Source organism: Nerophis ophidion, linkage group LG08 (genome assembly GCF_033978795.1).
Source record: "Nerophis ophidion isolate RoL-2023_Sa linkage group LG08, RoL_Noph_v1.0, whole genome shotgun sequence".
NCBI classification, from domain to species: domain Eukaryota; kingdom Metazoa; phylum Chordata; class Actinopteri; order Syngnathiformes; family Syngnathidae; genus Nerophis; species Nerophis ophidion.
This window is the reverse complement of record NC_084618.1, coordinates 68,024,688-68,041,529: the sequence shown is the minus strand read 5'-3', so window position 1 is coordinate 68,041,529 and position 16,842 is coordinate 68,024,688. Positions and strand designations below refer to the sequence as shown.

Below are 16,842 nucleotides of genomic sequence, written 5' to 3'. Positions count from 1 at the left end.
TCTACGTATTTAAAGCTACCTCGCTCCATGGGTCTAAAAATAGCTGAGCTACGGGAATCGTTCCTTGTACAAAAAGTAGTGAAGCTACCAATAATCTACCGTGAACATGTATTTAAGCTGCATGTAGCTCGTTAATGGCCATCACTGTTCATTAGTATGAGTACTTTACTGGAACAACCCTACTGAGTACAAATGCAACTCCCACAACCCACATCCGCGTTTAGCACATTATTCAGTAAACACAGATAACTAATTGACACCTTTTATAACCATGTCAGATATCATTTGATGCTCCTGATGAGATTTTATCTACAAGTTCCAAAGGTTAATTATTGCCGGTGTTGATAAATGCCCCATCAAAGGTCATCACAATCTCTATCGCCCTGCAACACACAAACACCACACGCAAACACACCCGTGGAAAATGTCTCAATGGAGTGGGGTTGACTCCTCAAATGTTTAGATCAAATGATTGAAAGGAAACTCTTCCATGTATCTCCACAGGGAGTGTCAGTGCTGACACGCACGCACACACACACACACACACACACACACACACACACATATGCACACACACACGTGTACACACACATGCACACACACGCACACACACACACCTGCGTGCACTTGCAAGTGTTAACGAGCACAGGTGCATACATTAATGGTGGCACTGCTGCAAGTCTTTTTTTTTTTTTGTTTGTTTTCAGCTCTTCCTCCAGGAGGGTCTCTAACATCTCTGCCAATCCCAGCAGGTAACTTCCCATCAAACACTTTTCTTTTATCTGAACATGTCGAGGCTAAATAATAATGATAATAATATTATGTCTTTTTATTCACGCATCACTAAGTTGTTTGTTTCGGCCTTTCAAATGTTAAAATGTCATTAAAAGCAAGAAAGCGAGCGCTGACTTTGCATTATTTTAGAATAATTTGTACAATATAACTCTGCTTTAAGTAGATGAGATGAGAGGAAAAAGTGCTACAACCGCTTTTGACTTTTCACCCAGGAACTCTGCAAATGTTAAACATAATTGCTCGTCTTCCTCTGTCAGCCGTAAGTGATTCCTTTTCCAACGCAGTTGAAGAAATACCTTTTTTATCGACACAGTATTGCGTTTATGTCCCTACTCCTGCTCTTTTTCTTGTTCACAACAAGCAAAGTTCAAAGGTCCCCTCTGGGAGTTTTATAACCTCTTGTCAGGCTGAGGAAAAGGTTCTGTTTCGTGCAGGTAAGAGCATTCTGCTTTTTGAAGCCTTTATTAAAAGGCGATATGGCATAATTGACATAAAAATGCTCTGAAATATTGACTCACTCCAAAGGGATGGCGGCCCACAAGGGTCAATGCTTGGTCCAGTGCCGTCTTGTCGTATCGTGTCCGGCGGACATTTCACATCCAAACTTAAAAATACAATGTGTGGAAGCTAAACAAATGTTTATCCTTTTAAATAAATCAATATGTGCAGTAATTTAAAATTGGAAATAAAAAGTGCAATGCACTAATTCTACTGTGTGCATGTCAAATAGTTATGAATGGATAAAACAGAAATGTTTTACTTTTAAAGTTGGCAAAATCTAATGCTTCAGCCTCCACCTTTTTTTATTTAAAAAAAAAAAGTGTACAGTGATGGGCAAGTTACTTGGAGAATGTAGTAGGCTCACCTCCAAATTACTCTCCATAAAATGTAGTTAAGCTATCCTTGGAGAATTGTAGCAAGATCCACAGTAAAAGTAGATAGAAATGCTGTTAAATGTAGCTATCTATGGGCCCACATGTATAATGTAACTGTTCATGTAACTGAGTGTCCAAATAGTAAGTCACTTAGCTGGGGACACCTACAACCACCTCTAGGGGTCACTATGTATTTGTTTAGTTTGTAGTCTGGATTAGCAGTCCATGTTCTCACTTTGTAGCCTTGATGTAAAGCGCCTTGCTACATGGCTCTAGAAGAGCTAAGCTACAGGAAAAGCTACTTGTTGGAAAAAAAAAAAGCAGCTAAGCTTGCGCCAAGCTACTGGAAAATGTAGTTAAACTTGTGTGTGTGTGTCACAGTCACAGGACAGTTTACTTACGAAATGTCAGGATTTATATTTAAGACATTGCTCATCTGCAGCTTTACTCTGCTAAAACTGATTAATTAAAAATACTACAATTGTAAACATTTAAAGATGATAGATTTGAACATATGTATTTACAGCATGGTGTCCAAAGTGCGGCCTGGGGGGCATTTTTTTACGGCCCCACGGCACATTTTAAAAATACTATGGTAAAAAAAAAAACATAAAAAGAGGTATAAAAGGGGCAACCAGGTGAAAGATAACAAGAACATGTTGCAATGTTTATTCTAATAACACAAAGCTGACATGCAGGCTGTTTCTTAAAAAATACAAAATAAAAATATTGAATCGAAATCAATTATGACTTATTGACCAATTCAGGGCTCCAATTACGTCACATTAAATATCACACTTTGAGATATTTTTTGGGGCAAATGTTTTTATATTTTGTTTGCCATATAAAAAACTGAGCTGTTTTTTTTTTTAAAGAATGGCCTAAAACGAACAAACAAAAAACAGATTTTTTTTTTTTTAATTGACCGATAGATCTGAAGTTGATCTCGAGACCATTGTGTTAAAAGTAAACAGTAAAAAAAAAAAATAATTTTTTTTTAACACTTTAAGGAGTCAGACCCTTTTGGATCAGTGTGTTGTTTTTAAGTGTCATTACACAAAAAATAATAGTGAATTAAAATCAATGGTGTTATGAGTTGTTGACCTTTTTCTGGCTCTAATTATTAGATCATTTCAAACATTCTACTTTTTCAATAAAAAAATATGGTTTTCTTTGACAAAAAGAGCATACAACTTAAATCTTTAAAAGCGTCATATTGACAGATAGACCTAATGTTGATCTAGAGATTTAAACCTTGAATAATATTAAAAATAATACTGAATAATGACACATTTTTACCAAAACCCTTTGGGGTCCCCGGGATCGCGCCTGAGTGGAGGCCTAAATGTATATTCTTTCATACATGTATTGGTTTTTAAGCTAAATGGCCCCCGCTTGCTTTGATTATTCAGTGTGCGGCCCTCAGTGGAAAAAGTTAGGACACCCCGGATTTACAGCCTATTTTCTATGTTTAATGGCAAAAGGGAAATGATCTTCAATCGCATGTTGGTTCTTTCTTGCACTTTTAGCATAGCTTTTTGTTTTTCTTATCACAAGTGAAGATTTTCTCCCATGACAGAAACGTGCCGAGTTGACTTTCTCCTGGTTAGTCTGACTTGTGCAAGAGCGTTGACTTTGAGCCCGATCCTTGGTGAGCGTGTCAAGGAGCAGCAAATGTAACAAGCGTGTCTCTGCAGAGCGTAAACCATGGAGGTCCTCTTCCAGATGCTCTTCTCGCCGCTGCCCACGCCGGCCATCATCTCGCTGTTCGTGGTGGCGGCCGCGACCCTGTTCTACCTCAACACCAGGCCCGCCCCCATAAGGCCCCCTGCCGACCTGGAGTGCCAGACCGTGGGCATCAAGGTGACGCAGCTTCAATGGCGTTTTGATGTGACCTTGTGATGTACTTCCCACTCTGCACCTTTCAGGATGGAGCCAGGAAGATTGCCTTGCTCAAGGACAACAACAACCTGCTGGCTTATTACTATGGCGACGCCAAGACCATCTATGAGGTGTTTCAGAGGGGGATGAGAGTTTCAGGTGAGTTTGAATTTGCATAAAGAGCGTGTGTGTGAAATAATTCAAATCTTTTTTTGTTCCATTCTTAAATTCATGTCAGTCAATATAAAGTTGTTTTTTTTCCTAATTGGAGCTTTAAATAGGTGTATTAACATAGATTTTATTTTTTTTAACAATGACTGTTAAAAAAAACAAAAACAATTATTGGGTATTCAAAATGGCCCCATTCATAAGTGTTAAACAAAAATCATATATTAGATTTTTTTACACTCAAGTGTCTAAATTAGTGAATCTCTGTGGTGCGCCATCTGGTGGTTCACCAAAAATCATCATTTCAAACTGTTACTGTTCAAACTGATGTTACAGTGGCCAGAAACAGTATAAAATTTACACTTGTTAAACAAATCCCCTGTCTACTTTTTAAAGAATAATGTAGTTTAGAAATGCCATCCTACTTGGCAGGTTGGAAATAAAAACACCCATTCATAATATATCCATGCAAGTATAAGATGGCTAGCGATTAGCAGGTTCTATTTGAATATGTAGTATTGCACATTTAGGTAGTGTTTCATACAGACTGTGTGGCGATGTGACCCCCTGTGCTAGACCGCTTGTCTTTGGTTCCCTAAATCCAAGCTAATGCTTTCAAAATCAGATGCACCTGACAGAGAATGGGTCCGCAAACCTAAAGTTGGGAACCCATCTAAAGAATACTAATTAAAAAGTTTAACATTTAAAAGTGGAACATTTCTAAGGTGCATAGGAGTGTCCAAATTACGGCCTGCTGGCATTATCAGTTTTAATAATTTGGCATTCATTTGGGAAGTCCGAGTACTTTGCTGCTGATGTTTGCCATCTTTCAGACCTATTCAGGTCAAGGACTTTTTGCTCTAAAGGGAATCCTGCATAGCATTTAATTGTACAACCCAATGCAAACAACTTTCCCTGGTCATAGTGCAAAAAAAGTCAAACCCACACAAAATGTCAACATGGTCACAACGGAATGTGCTTACGGAACTTTGGATAATCTAAAAAAAAATTGCCCATGCACCATGAGAAAAAATCTAAATGACACATTTAATTCAATTACAAATCATGATGGGAAAAATGCGAAACACTTATCCATGTTTGGTGCATTTTAACTGCTCGACCTTTCCAATGACAAAACTTTGAGGAGGTTGTTACAGAAGTAAACAAGGTAGAAGTCCTACTTTCACATACTCTTTATGTACACTTGTATTAATTACAGCAGTGGTTCTCAAAATTTTTTCAGTGATGTACCCCCTGTCAACATTTTTTTTAATTCAAGTACCCCCTAATCAGAGCAAAGCATTTTGGGTTGAGATAAAGAAGTAAAATACAGCACTATGTCATCAGTTTCTGATTTATTAAATTGTATAACGGTGCAAAATATTGCTCATTTGTTGTGGTCTTTTTTGAACTATTTGGAAAAAAGAGGGTTAGTAAAAACTTGTTGAAAATAAACAAGTGATTTAATTGTAAATGCAGATTTCTCCACATAGAAGTAATCATCAACTTAAAGTTCCCACTTTGGGGATTGTAATAGAGATCCATCTGGATTCATCAACTTACTTCTAAACATTTCTTCACAATAAAAGAAATCTTTAACATCAATATTTTATGGAACATGTACACAAAAAATCTAGCTGTCAACTCTGAATATTGCATTGTTGCATTTCTTTTCAGTTTATGAACTTACATTTATATTTTGTTGAAGTATTATTCAATGAATATATTTATGAAGGATTTTTGAATTGTTGCTATTTTTAGAATATTTAAAAAACATCTCACGTACCCCTTGGCATATCTTCAAGTACCCCCAGGGGTACGCGTACCCCCATTTGAATCACATAACTATTATATGTACACACGTGTGTATGTATATCTTTAAATGTAGTTGGACCCCCACCTTTTTTTTCCTGGTCAAAGTTTGAGCACCCCTGGTCTAACCCATCAGTGGTTTAAAAAAAAAAAAAAAAAAAAGTCAAATGTATCTCACCCAGTTTTTAGAGAAGACAAGTGTCCACATTTTCTGACCCGCTGCCTGCAGGTAACGGGCCGTGTTTGGGCTCCAGAAAAGCCGGGAGGCCGTATCAGTGGCTCAGGTACAAACAGGTAAACACACCGCATGACACACCTGAATCACACGCCCGAGAAAAAATCCTGACTTGTTGTCCTGCCCCGGAAGGTGTCGGACAGAGCGGAGCATCTCGGCTCGGGGCTCCTCCAGAGGGGCTTGAAGGCCAACCCAAACACTTTCATAGGCATCTTTGCTCAGAACCGACCAGAAGTGAGTCGGCACCATTGCAGAGTGGCGCTTTGATGGCATATTTTTGCTCACTGGACTTTATTTTCAAAGTGGATTATCAGTGAGCTGGCCTGTTACACCTACTCCATGGTGGCGGTCCCCCTTTACGACACCCTGGGTCCCGAAGCGCTCGTCTTCATTATCGACCAAGGTAATTGGATCTGGTCCATCCCCGAGATGTGCTCTAAACTTCCTTTTATTAAACCTGATGTTCTTCTACTTATGTTTTAGCGGACATTTCCACCGTGCTGTGTGACACTCGGGAAAAAGCCGAGGCTCTGCTGCAGAACTGCGAGAAAGGACAGACTCCGGTCCTGAAAACTGTCATTGTCATGGATCCGTTCGACACAGACCTAGTCCAGCGAGGAACCAAGTGTGGTGTTGACGTGTTGTCCATGCAGGATGTGGAGGTATCACTGTTGTAAATGTGGCTGTGCTGTGACAGTATGTTGTGTAAACCGTGCCTTAAATAATGGTGGGGTGTTTGTAATGGAGGAAACTCGAGTGGGGCTGAACAATGTCAATGCTGATACACCTCACTCCCTGGTAACCTTAAGAGGGGGTGTTGCCTATCAAGTTGATAGCCCAGGCTTATAGCTTGATGGTTAGCACGCTTGCCTTATGCGGATGACCCAAGTTTGCGTCTTGTGTGGAACAGAAGAAACCCACCAGGTAAGTTTCACTTGGGCTCACAATTTGCTTTAGAGTATAGACCAGGGGTGGCCAAATGTTTTGACTTGGGGATAGGGCGGGGAGAGTCTACATGTGTTTTGTGGACTTGGAGAAGGCGTACGACTGTGTCTTTCAGGAAGTCCTGTGGAGAGTGCTCAGAATATGGGATATCGACCTGATTGTGGCGGTCCACTCCCTGTATGATCCATGACAGAGCCTGGTCTGGGTTGCCGGCAGTAAGTCGACCCAGTTTCCAATGAGGGTTGGACCCTGCCAAGGCTGCCCTTTGTCACCGATTCTGTTAGCAACTTTTGTGGACAGAATTTATTGGCACAGTTGGGGTGCTGAGGGGATCCGGTTAGTGGCTGCAAGATTAGGTCTCTGCTTTTTGCGGATAATGTGGTCCTGCTGGCTTCATGTGGCCAGAATCTTCAGCTCTCAGAGCACAGTCTGTGACAAAGGGCAGCCTTGGCGGAGTCCAACCCTCACTGGAAACGTGTCCGACTTACTGTTGGCAATGCGTACTAACCTGTGACACTGATCGTACAGGGAGCGGACAGCCACAATCAGACATTCCGATACCCCATACTCTCTGAGCACTCCCTGAGGGACACTGTCGAATGCCTTCTCCAAGTCCACAAAGCACATGTAGAATGGTTGAGCAAACTCCCATTCACCCACAAGGAACCTGCCGAGAGTATAGCGCAGTTCCACTACCAGAACGAAAACCACACTGTTCCTCCTGAAGCCGAGGTTCGACTATTCGGTGTAGCCTCTCCTGTACACCTAAATAGACCTTCCCGGGAAGGCTGAGGAGTGTGATTCCACGATAGTTGGAACACACCCTCCGGTTCCCCTTCTTAAAGAGAGTAACCACCAGCTGGGTCTGCCAATCCAAGGGTACCACCCCCGATATCTACGCGATGCTGTAGAGTCTTGTCAATCAAGACAGCCCCACAGCATCCAGAGCCTTAAGGAACTCCGGGTGGGTCTCATCCACCTCCGGGGCATTGCCACCAAGGAGCTTTTTAACTACCTCAGCAACAGAAATAGGAGAGCCCACCACAGATTCCCCAGGCACTGCTTCCTCAAAGGAAAACGTGTTGGTCGGATTGAGGAGTATTCCCTCCACCGATCCACAACATCCGCAGTCGAGGTCAGCAGAACACCACCCGCACCATACACGGTGTTGATATTGCACTGCTTCCCCTTTCTGAGGCAGCGTTTGGTGGTCCAGAATTGCTTCGAAGCCGTTCGGAAGTCGTTTTCCATGGCTTCCCCGAACTCCTCCCATGTCTGAGTTTTTGCGACCGCTGAAGCCGCACACCGCTTGGCCTGTCGGTACCTGTCCGCTGCCTCCTGAGTCCTAGAAGCAACCATTGACTTAAGTGTTTTTTTTTTCTTTCTGCTCCACAGGCTTCTGGGAAAAGTGATCTTCAAAAGCCAGTGGTAAGCCAACGTTCTCAGTTATGACTTGTTAAGGCAAGGATGTCCGAAATGCATCCTTAGGCTATTTTTGAACCCTTAGCTTGTCACCTGTCTTGTTGAGATGGCTTATTGGGACCTACTGTTCGTTGGCCTGGTTTTGGCATATGTACTGTGCAACAGGTTTTAGTTTTCTGCCTTCAGAAAGCTTGAACCTGAGGCGCTTTATTGCTCAAGGGTGTTCTATTCACTGTAGCCACCCAAGCCAGAAGACCTCAGCATAGTTTGCTTCACCAGTGGAACTACAGGTAAACACTCTTGGTCCTCAGAACCAGAAAGACCGGCTGAGGCTAAATGTGTCTTTTCAAAGGGAACCCAAAGGGGGCGATGCTGACCCATGAGAACGTGGTTGCTGATGCTGCTGGAGTCATCCAAACTTTTGAGGTGTATTTTCTTTGGGCCTCTTGTAGGATGCACATTTAGCCACAATTCTAATTTCCTGTGTTTGCCTAGACATCCGTTGTTCCCAATACTGAGGATGTTAGCATTTCCTTCCTGCCGTTGGCACACATGTTTGAGAGAGTGGTGCAGGTGAGAACTTGATGTTGGTTCCACACCTGCAGGGGTATCAGTGTCTTCTTGCTGCAGACTGTCATGTACGGCGCTGGAGCTCGAGTGGGATTCTTCCAAGGGGACATTAGACTTCTGCCTGACGACATGAAAACTCTGCAACCCACAATTTTTCCCGTCGTGCCTCGACTTCTCAACCGCATCTATGACAAAGTTGGTAGTGGCGTTTTGTCGCTATGAATTTTTTTATTTTTGTTTTTTTAAGTCTGTTCTTTTGTGTCCAGGTGCAGAGCGGCGCTGTGTCCCCTTTCAAAAAATGGCTACTCAACTTTGCGGTGGAAAGAAAGCTGGCCGAGGTGCGGGAAGGCATTGTGAGGAACAACAGCATCTGGGACAAGCTCATCTTCCACAAAGTGCAGGTACAACAACACGGATCAAAACGACGCGTGCAGGAAGTGACTTACTGGTGGCCGACTTGCTGATCAGGAGTCTCTGGGTGGACGGGTACGAGTCATGGTGACGGGGGCGGCGCCCATCTCTCCTTCTGTTCTGGACTTCCTCCGGGCCTCGCTCGGTTGTCAGGTAACTTTCTGGCCGGAGTGTGGTTCCCCCCGTCTTTTGGGCCTCACCAGCATGGACGTGAATAATTAACATCGTCTGCATGTTTTGAAAATGAGTAAAAAAATGTCATCAAAGAATGGCCTGGAGACAATGTGTGGCCTGCAACTCTTTCCTCACAGCAAAGTAAAAAATAAGGTGTAATTCATAAAAAGAACAATGGTAGATATGAAAAATACTTATGCTGTCCTTGAATTGGAGTGATATTTGCCGACGCTCCGTGGTCACAATAATTAAAGCCCCAATTAAAAACGTTCAGTTTTGTTTGATTTTGGCGGTACCGGTGGACCAAAGCTGTAGTTTGTTGCCAGGAGACCACATTTCCCAAGAGGACTAGTGCATATAGCGTCGCACTGACGTGATTTAATATTGGCACAAATATTCTGCTTATGCTAAATGGCACACTATCAAGAAATGGTCTTGGATTGTGCAACTACCAAGAATCTATGGAGGCGGATGCAGCTCCGAGTTTTTTTTGTTTTTTTTTCAAAGGAAGTAGTGAAACTATCACACTGTTTGCTGTTAATTCCTACCACACACATTCCTGATAGCTAGCCTTAGCGTTATTTTAATTTTGAGAATTGAAAGTCACTAGTCCAGTAATAAATTCAGCATCGGTCTGAAATTCCTAGTCTTTGAGCTCACGCCAGCCAAGAAAAGTAACTTTCCTTTTATCCCGGTAAGCTACCTTTTTTTTTTTTTTTTTTTTTTTCTCTGACTACACTCATTTCTTTGGTTTTGGAGCTTCTGCCATGACTGCAAGTAGGCGGTCGCGTCGTTTTGTCTTAACGAATTGGAAAGGGAGTGACCTGAAGTTTTTTTTGGTTCCTGCCACCCTCCAAAGTCACAAAGTGCCATTGAAAGCGATAGAGGCCCCCTGGGGTGTCATTCAACTAGTTGTAAGTTCAAAAGTTCTGACAACTTCATGAAGGTTGAAAAATGACTTGCTGCTGCTTCAAACTCAAGGCGCAGTACATTGAAATATGCAGACACATTTGTTACTCGGAACTTTTGAAATGGGCTTCTGCCTTGGAGAAGTTGTATGCAACTATACTTTTTATAAGCAATAAAATGCCAGTTGACAAGTTTAGTTGCATTACATATATGGATGTTTCTCATTTTTACACATTTTCAAAACAGTTTTACTATAAAATGTCAAACATTAGGGAATTTCACGTTGGATTACCTTTTTACTGATGTATCAGTAAATTTAAAACATTTTCTTAGCTTTTCCTTGTTCAAATTCGGCAAAGTTTCTATTAACATTTTTTTTATTTTTTTGTTGCTTGCAGGGTGATTGTACAGCCTTCTAAACAATCAATGACTGCCCTCCTGTGGCTGATATGTTTAATGCATCTGATCTAATAGGTCAGGCTCTATAGGGAACAAAAGTGACACTGGAGTGGGCTCCAACCTATGTATCGCTCATGATACGTCTGGCGTTAATTGAAGGCTCTTGTTGGGGAAATGGCTTCTCATCTTATCAAAGTTGTGATACTTGCAACTTTATTTGACACTAGGGTGGATTATTTTGCAGATAAACATCTGATACCTCATGCTAGTCTGTTTTTGTTTTAAGAGACTCCTAGTAGCAAACTTTCTTGCTCAAGCAGTTTTACTTTGCATATTGACTTTTTTAGTAGCGCAACATGCTAATGCATGCTTTATTTCCTGTCTAAGATTATTGCAATGCCCTGTTCTTCCAAAAATGTGAAAACTCAATCTGCACGTGTGCCGACAAGGATGGCAGCATATTACACCAGTTTTAAACTTGTCGCATTGGCTCCCCCATTCAATTTTAAACGTAGTTTTTAAGGGTCCTAATGGCCCGGCGACCTGCTTTAAGCGTATAAACCTTGGCGGATCCTGAGGTCCTCTGGCACTGGCCTTTGTACCTTTTTCAGAGAGCGCTACGATTTTCAAAAAGACAGCTTTTCAATCAGGATTTTTACTGATCATGTTTTATTAGTTTGGTGTTTTCTAACACTGAGAATGGTGAAAAACATTTTTTGCATTTCACATGTTCTATACTTTTTATTAATTTTTTTGGGATAGTGTTCATTTGAGTTCTTCAGGTGCAGTTTTTCCTATAATCCTCAGCACCGTGTTGTTGCTCTGCTGTTGTCAGTGTTGCTGTGGATGCAAGTTATTTGTCTTTAGTTCAGCATTTTGTTTGCCACTTTCCTGTGTATGAAAAGTGCCGTATGAACAGTCTTGATTTCAAGTCTCGCTGGAGTGCGCCTACAGTGTTTGTGCAAATCTGTGAACGAGGCCTACAAATCAGGAGCTATAACATCGCCATGACTCCCCATGTGACAGATCTTTGAGGCCTACGGCCAGACTGAATGCACGGCCGGCTGCACCTTCACCATGCCGGGAGACGCCACCTCAGGTACGACGTCTACCGCCATGCGAGTCTCTTTTGGTTACGAGATGCCTTTTGACCTCAGGACACGTGGGGGTTCCTCTGCCGTGTAACGTGGTGAAACTGGTGGACGTGGAAGAGATGAACTACTTTGCCTCCAATGGTGAAGGCGAGGTGAGTTTACATTGTTTTTTTGGAGGAAGCGAGTGCATGACTGTTGTGGTGGCAGGTGTGCATCAAGGGCACCAACGTGTTCAAAGGCTACCTGAAGGATCCGGAGAAGACCGCTGAGGCTTTGGATAAAGACGGCTGGCTCCACACTGGAGACATCGGAAAATGGCTGAAGGTAGAGTCAAGATATTTATCGTAACTTCTGTGCTCTAATTGGAGGTAAAGCGTGCCCAAATGCTGGGGGTGAACTCATTGGAAAAACCAGATCTCTCCAAGACCATCAACTCATCAGTCTCTGGACTTTTTGTGGCCTGAATTTGCAGCAGCTTTTCCAAATGTTGCAACATAAGTCGTCATGGTTTTGAGGCCATTTTTTTTAATACGCTCTTGTAACCTTAACCTCCAAAAACTAGAGAATACTTCCAAATGACTTATTTTGTAGGATGGCCTTAAAAGTATACTGTAGATTGCCTTGAAGTGAATACTCGAGCACATTGTCAAATGACTTAATTCTTTATAACCAGGGTTGGGATAATTACTTTTAAAAGTAATTGTAGTTGTTACTTTATCAAATTATAATTATCTTAATGTAATGCATTACATTAAGAAAACAAAAAATCAAAAGAGGCAAATGAATGATGTTTCATGAGAGCAGAGTGTGGGCCTTTTTTAAAAAGTGAATGTGAGGTTGGTGAGAGTGTACTTGGAGAAGTGTTTTAGTGAAGCTGTTAGCTTAGCAGCGGCAGTTATCTGAATCTTTTCACTGGATTGTGTTGGCATAAGTGGCGAAGGTGATTGAAAGGCTGTAATATCCTTGTCCACAAACAAGGTTTTGTAGGATTGCGAGCTTGTCACTTCAATCACTGATTTGTTCTTCATTAGTAGTAGTGTGTACATATTTGCTGTCTGATGTTGCTTCGCCATTTGATAGTGTTGGCAAATTTGTTCACGTTTTGATCAGTTGAAGAGTGAGTCTGAGCGCCACTCAAACACATTTGATTGAAAATGATGCCAATTGACTAAAGTGTGGAGAAATTAGACAAAGTTGTGAGGCAGCGCCCAATTCCCAGGATCGGTCAAATTGATGTAAGTTGGTGCAATCCCAAGAGTGAAATCCCGAATGGACTGGCTTGTTTGAAGCAATTAAATGGGAGTGGTAGTGTTTGCAGCTGGAACTGATGGTAATAAACATGTGAACGCAGGCCGTATGTTCTAAATGAGTCTTATAAACACAGGAAATTTTTGTTGGGAGGTGCATGTTTAGGGAGAGGTTTTGGAGGGGAAGAGTTAGCTAATGTACCTTGAAGACCATAAACAGGTTTCGAACCATAGATTTTTAAGAAAATGGCCAGAGTTTTCCCAGTTCTCTCAGGGAAACGCTAATGAATGCATTTATTACAAGTGGTATAGATGATTGTAATGCCCTGCTTTCCGCTTGTCCTAAAAATGTTATTGCACCTTTGCAACTACTCCAAAAGACAAGACCAGAAGGGGGGCTCGTATTACACCAGTTTTAACATCTCTGCATTTGGCTTCCTGTGTTTCAGGATCAACTTAAAGGTTCTTCTTGCGGTTTATAAATGTTGTTGGGACTCTTTCAGATTTGCTTTTACCCCGAGATCCTCCAGCACACACCTAATTATTCCACTATTACTTCCCTGGTGATGGCCCCCCCATCTATGTCGGAGGACTTCAGAGCTGCAGCGAAAGTTCATGTTTTTAACACTCACCTTTTTTTTCCCATTTGGCTGTTGCCTAATTGTTTTTATTGATGCCATTTTTATCTGTAGTTATGCAAAATTTGTTTTAATTTCCAGTTTGCCTCGGAGGAAGCAATCTGCATCAGCTTTGTCTGCATCCTGGTGACCATGGTACCATGACCTCCTGGTGCAGATGGCTCCTGCATCCTGGTGACCATGGTAACATGACCTCCTGGTGCAGATGGCTCCTGCATCCTGGTGACCATGGTAACATGACCTCCTGGTGCAGATGGCTCCTGCATCCTGGTGACCATGGTAACATGACCTCCTGGTGCAGATGGCTCCTGCATCCTGGTGACCATGGTACCATGACCTCCTGGTGCAGATGGCTCCTGCATCCTGGTGACCATGGTACCATGACCTCCTGGTGCAGATGGCTCCTGTGAGTGTTCACTCACCTGGCTTCTGCATCCTGGTGACCATGGTACCATGACCTCCTGGTGCAGATGGCTCCTGCATCCTGGTGACCATGGTACCATGACCTCCTGGTGCAGATGGCTCCTGTGATAGTGTTCACTCACCTGGCTCCTCTGTACTCAGCATTCACTTGTGCCGTGATGGCAGATGTTTTTAAAGCAGCTCCTTACATTTATGTCTGAAAAACTTAGGTGGTTCAGGCATCTTGTGCGGATGCCTCATGAGCGTCTCCTTAAAGAGGTCCTTGTTGCACCTCCCATTGGGAGGAGACCCCAGGGCAGGCAAAGGACCAGATGGGGAGCGGGGGGGGATTGCATCTCCTCTCTGGCTTGGGGATTCCCCAGGAGGAAATTGCTAATGTTGCTCTGGAAAGGGAAGTCTGGGGGTCTCTGGTGGAGCTGTTGACCACGTGACCCGATTCTGGATACGCGGTTTAAGGTGGATGGATGAAAAGTGCTTTTGTAAGTCAAGTGTGATGGCAGCAGGTTTCTTTGCCGCCAACAGACTGGAGTTCTGAAGGTTATTGACCGCAAGAAGAACATCTTTAAGCTGGCCCAGGGAGAATACATCGCACCAGAGAAGATTGAAAATGTCTACGTGCGCAGCGCACCTGTGGCTCAGGTCTTTGTGCACGGTGACAGTCTACAGGTGAGACAATGTGCATGTGCACACATGCCAATTGCCAACCACAATTTTGTTTCCAGGCCTTCCTGGTTGCAGTCGTGGTACCCGATCCTGAGGTTTTGCTGCGTTTTGCCCAGAATCTGGGCTGCCAGGGTTCCATGGAAGAACTGTGCAGCAACAAGGTCACTGTTCGATTCCCTCTCCAGCCGTAGAGCATGCTGAGGGAAGAATGTTTTTATATTTAGGAAGGTTTGTGATGCGTTGCAGGAAGTGAAGAAGGCTGTTCTGTCCGACATGATCAATTTGGGAAAAGAAGCAGGACTGAAGTCCTTTGAGCAGGTAACTAAAGCAGCCAGCGTGAGTTCTTTTTGCTTTCCAGCAGGGGTGTGCAAACGATTCCGTTGAGGGTCACATGCAGGAGCCATTTTTAGTTCTCAAAACCAATATAGATTTTTTTTTTTACACCCCAACTTTAGTCCCTGGGACTTTACTGTTCTTGATCTTTTTTTTTTTTATATATATAAATGTGTGTATAGTGTATTCAACGCTAGAATCTTGATAGTCTTTTGATATAAAAACAAAATGCAATATTTTCCCCCCAAAAAAATGTCAAGTGCAGTATGTTGTAAAATAATTGGAGCCTTAAATGGGTCAAATTTAATTTTAATTGGTAAGCAATGACATTGAAAAAATATGTATATATATACACACATATGTGTGTGTGTGTGTGTGTATATATATACACACACATATACATATGTGTATGTGTGTGTGTGTGTGTATATATATACACACACATATACATATGTGTATGTATGTATGGCCCTGCTCAAGTGTTGCACTTAAAGCCATCAGTATTTATTTCAAGTCTTACAGCTTTAGATCAACTTTGGATGTATCCTAAGTATAAAAAAAATGTTGGGGAATTTTTTTTGTAAAATCTCTTCAATGGTAAACACACAACATTTGCACCCACAAAGAAATTGAATAATTGAAGCCTTTTATATTCATTCATTCAATTGTACTTTTTGAGCAATAACTTTTAAATGAAACAATCCTGGGCCTCCAAAAGGGCCCTGCTCAAAAGTTAAGTTTGTTTTCTTTAAATGCTCAAGTGTAGTTTAAAATCAGATCTGTTAGTGAAGTTGTTTTTGTTTTGTTGCCCTTTTTTTTTTCAATTTAAAAAAAAATTTTTTTTTTCTTTGTCAAAACCTTTTTATCATATCAAAAGCACAAGATATGCAATATTTAACCCTTCAAAATTCCCAAGTAAAATTGACTTTGGCCACTCTGCATGACCGCATCTTGTTAAAGTAGCAATGATTGTCTCACACTCACACACACACACACACTAGGTGTGGTGAAATTATTCTCTGCATTTGACCCATCACCCTTTATCACTCCCTGGGAGGTGAGGGGAGCAGTGGGCAGCAGCGGTGCCGCGCCTGGGAATCTTTTTTGGTGATTTAACCCTCAATTCCGGCCCTTAATGCTGAGTGCCAAGCAGGGAGGTAATTTTTACAGTCTTTGATATGACTCGGCCGGGGTCTGAACTCTCAACCTCCCCATCTCAGTTGAGGTCGCCCTCTAGTGGTGTCTGTCCTAACATGTTTCTGTGCTGCAGGTGAAGGCAGTCTACCTCCACCCGGACCAGTTCACCATCGACAACGGCCTCTTGACCCCCACACTGAAAGCCAAGAGGGCCGAGCTGAAGGCTTTCTTCCGCATGCAAATTGAGCAGCTTTATGCGCAATAAAAAGTGAAAAAGTCTTCATGCATCTCATTGTCAGACATCTACTAAACTCACACGTTTGAGATGAAAACAAAAACCTTTCACCATGCAGCTATTTGAGTTGTAAGAAGACTGCCACCGTGTGGTGAAACGTCTTCATTGCCGGGGTTGCTTTTATTTGAAAGACTCTGTGGTCGGAGTGTTTTGTGAACCCACTTTTTTTTGCCACTCTATTCATGGAACTGCATTTTTTCCACTGAGTTTTGATATTGCCATAAAAATAATTTGGGCAAACTGATTTTTGGAGCGCAAACTTTATCTGACAGTTGGCCTCAATATGCAAAAGGCTGGAAATGATGTGCACAAAAATAAAACACTTCAAATTTTTTCCCAAATTTTTTTTTTATTTAAACAGAAAAAAATAATTTCCTGATTTCTTAATACTTTAAAAATTCCCACCTGTGTAACAC

The 16,842-nt window shown here is 42.1% G+C and overlaps 1 protein-coding gene across 2 annotated transcripts; it reads left to right on the top strand.

Moving 5' to 3' along the window:
* The first annotated feature begins 611 nt into the window (after positions 1-611).
* On the top strand, positions 612-16,410 carry acsl5 (acyl-CoA synthetase long chain family member 5). 2 transcript variants are annotated; one of them, XM_061909542.1, is made up of 21 exons: positions 612-752; positions 3,368-3,533; positions 3,599-3,710; positions 5,761-5,825; positions 5,899-6,000; positions 6,070-6,169; positions 6,250-6,428; positions 8,107-8,139; positions 8,372-8,423; positions 8,486-8,559; positions 8,629-8,706; positions 8,764-8,898; positions 8,970-9,104; positions 9,172-9,267; positions 11,623-11,695; positions 11,754-11,842; positions 11,898-12,014; positions 14,521-14,664; positions 14,721-14,822; positions 14,908-14,979; positions 16,265-16,410. In XM_061909542.1, exons 2-21 carry the CDS (start codon positions 3,378-3,380, stop codon positions 16,394-16,396), a joined length of 2,046 nt encoding a protein of 681 aa, XP_061765526.1. In that variant the 5' UTR covers positions 612-752; positions 3,368-3,377; the 3' UTR covers positions 16,397-16,410. The 2 variants fall into 2 exon arrangements, with proteins under 2 accessions (XP_061765526.1, XP_061765527.1); XM_061909543.1 differs by lacking the exon at positions 612-752 and adding an exon at positions 1,014-1,229.
* The last annotated feature ends 432 nt before the right edge of the window (positions 16,411-16,842 follow it).

What these genes read in the sequence shown, in the direction of transcription:
- acsl5 (XM_061909542.1), top strand. Translation starts at nt 3,378, where the DNA reads ATGGAGGTCCTCTTCCAGATGCTCTTCTCGCCGCTGCCCACGCCGGCC. An exon ending in GAGGGGGATGAGAGTTTCAG is followed by an intron (nt 3,711 to 5,760) that starts GTGAGTTTGAAT and finishes CGCTGCCTGCAG; the next exon opens with GTAACGGGCCGTGTTTGGGC. An exon ending in AAGAACTGTGCAGCAACAAG is followed by an intron (nt 14,823 to 14,907) that starts GTCACTGTTCGA and finishes GATGCGTTGCAG; the next exon opens with GAAGTGAAGAAGGCTGTTCT.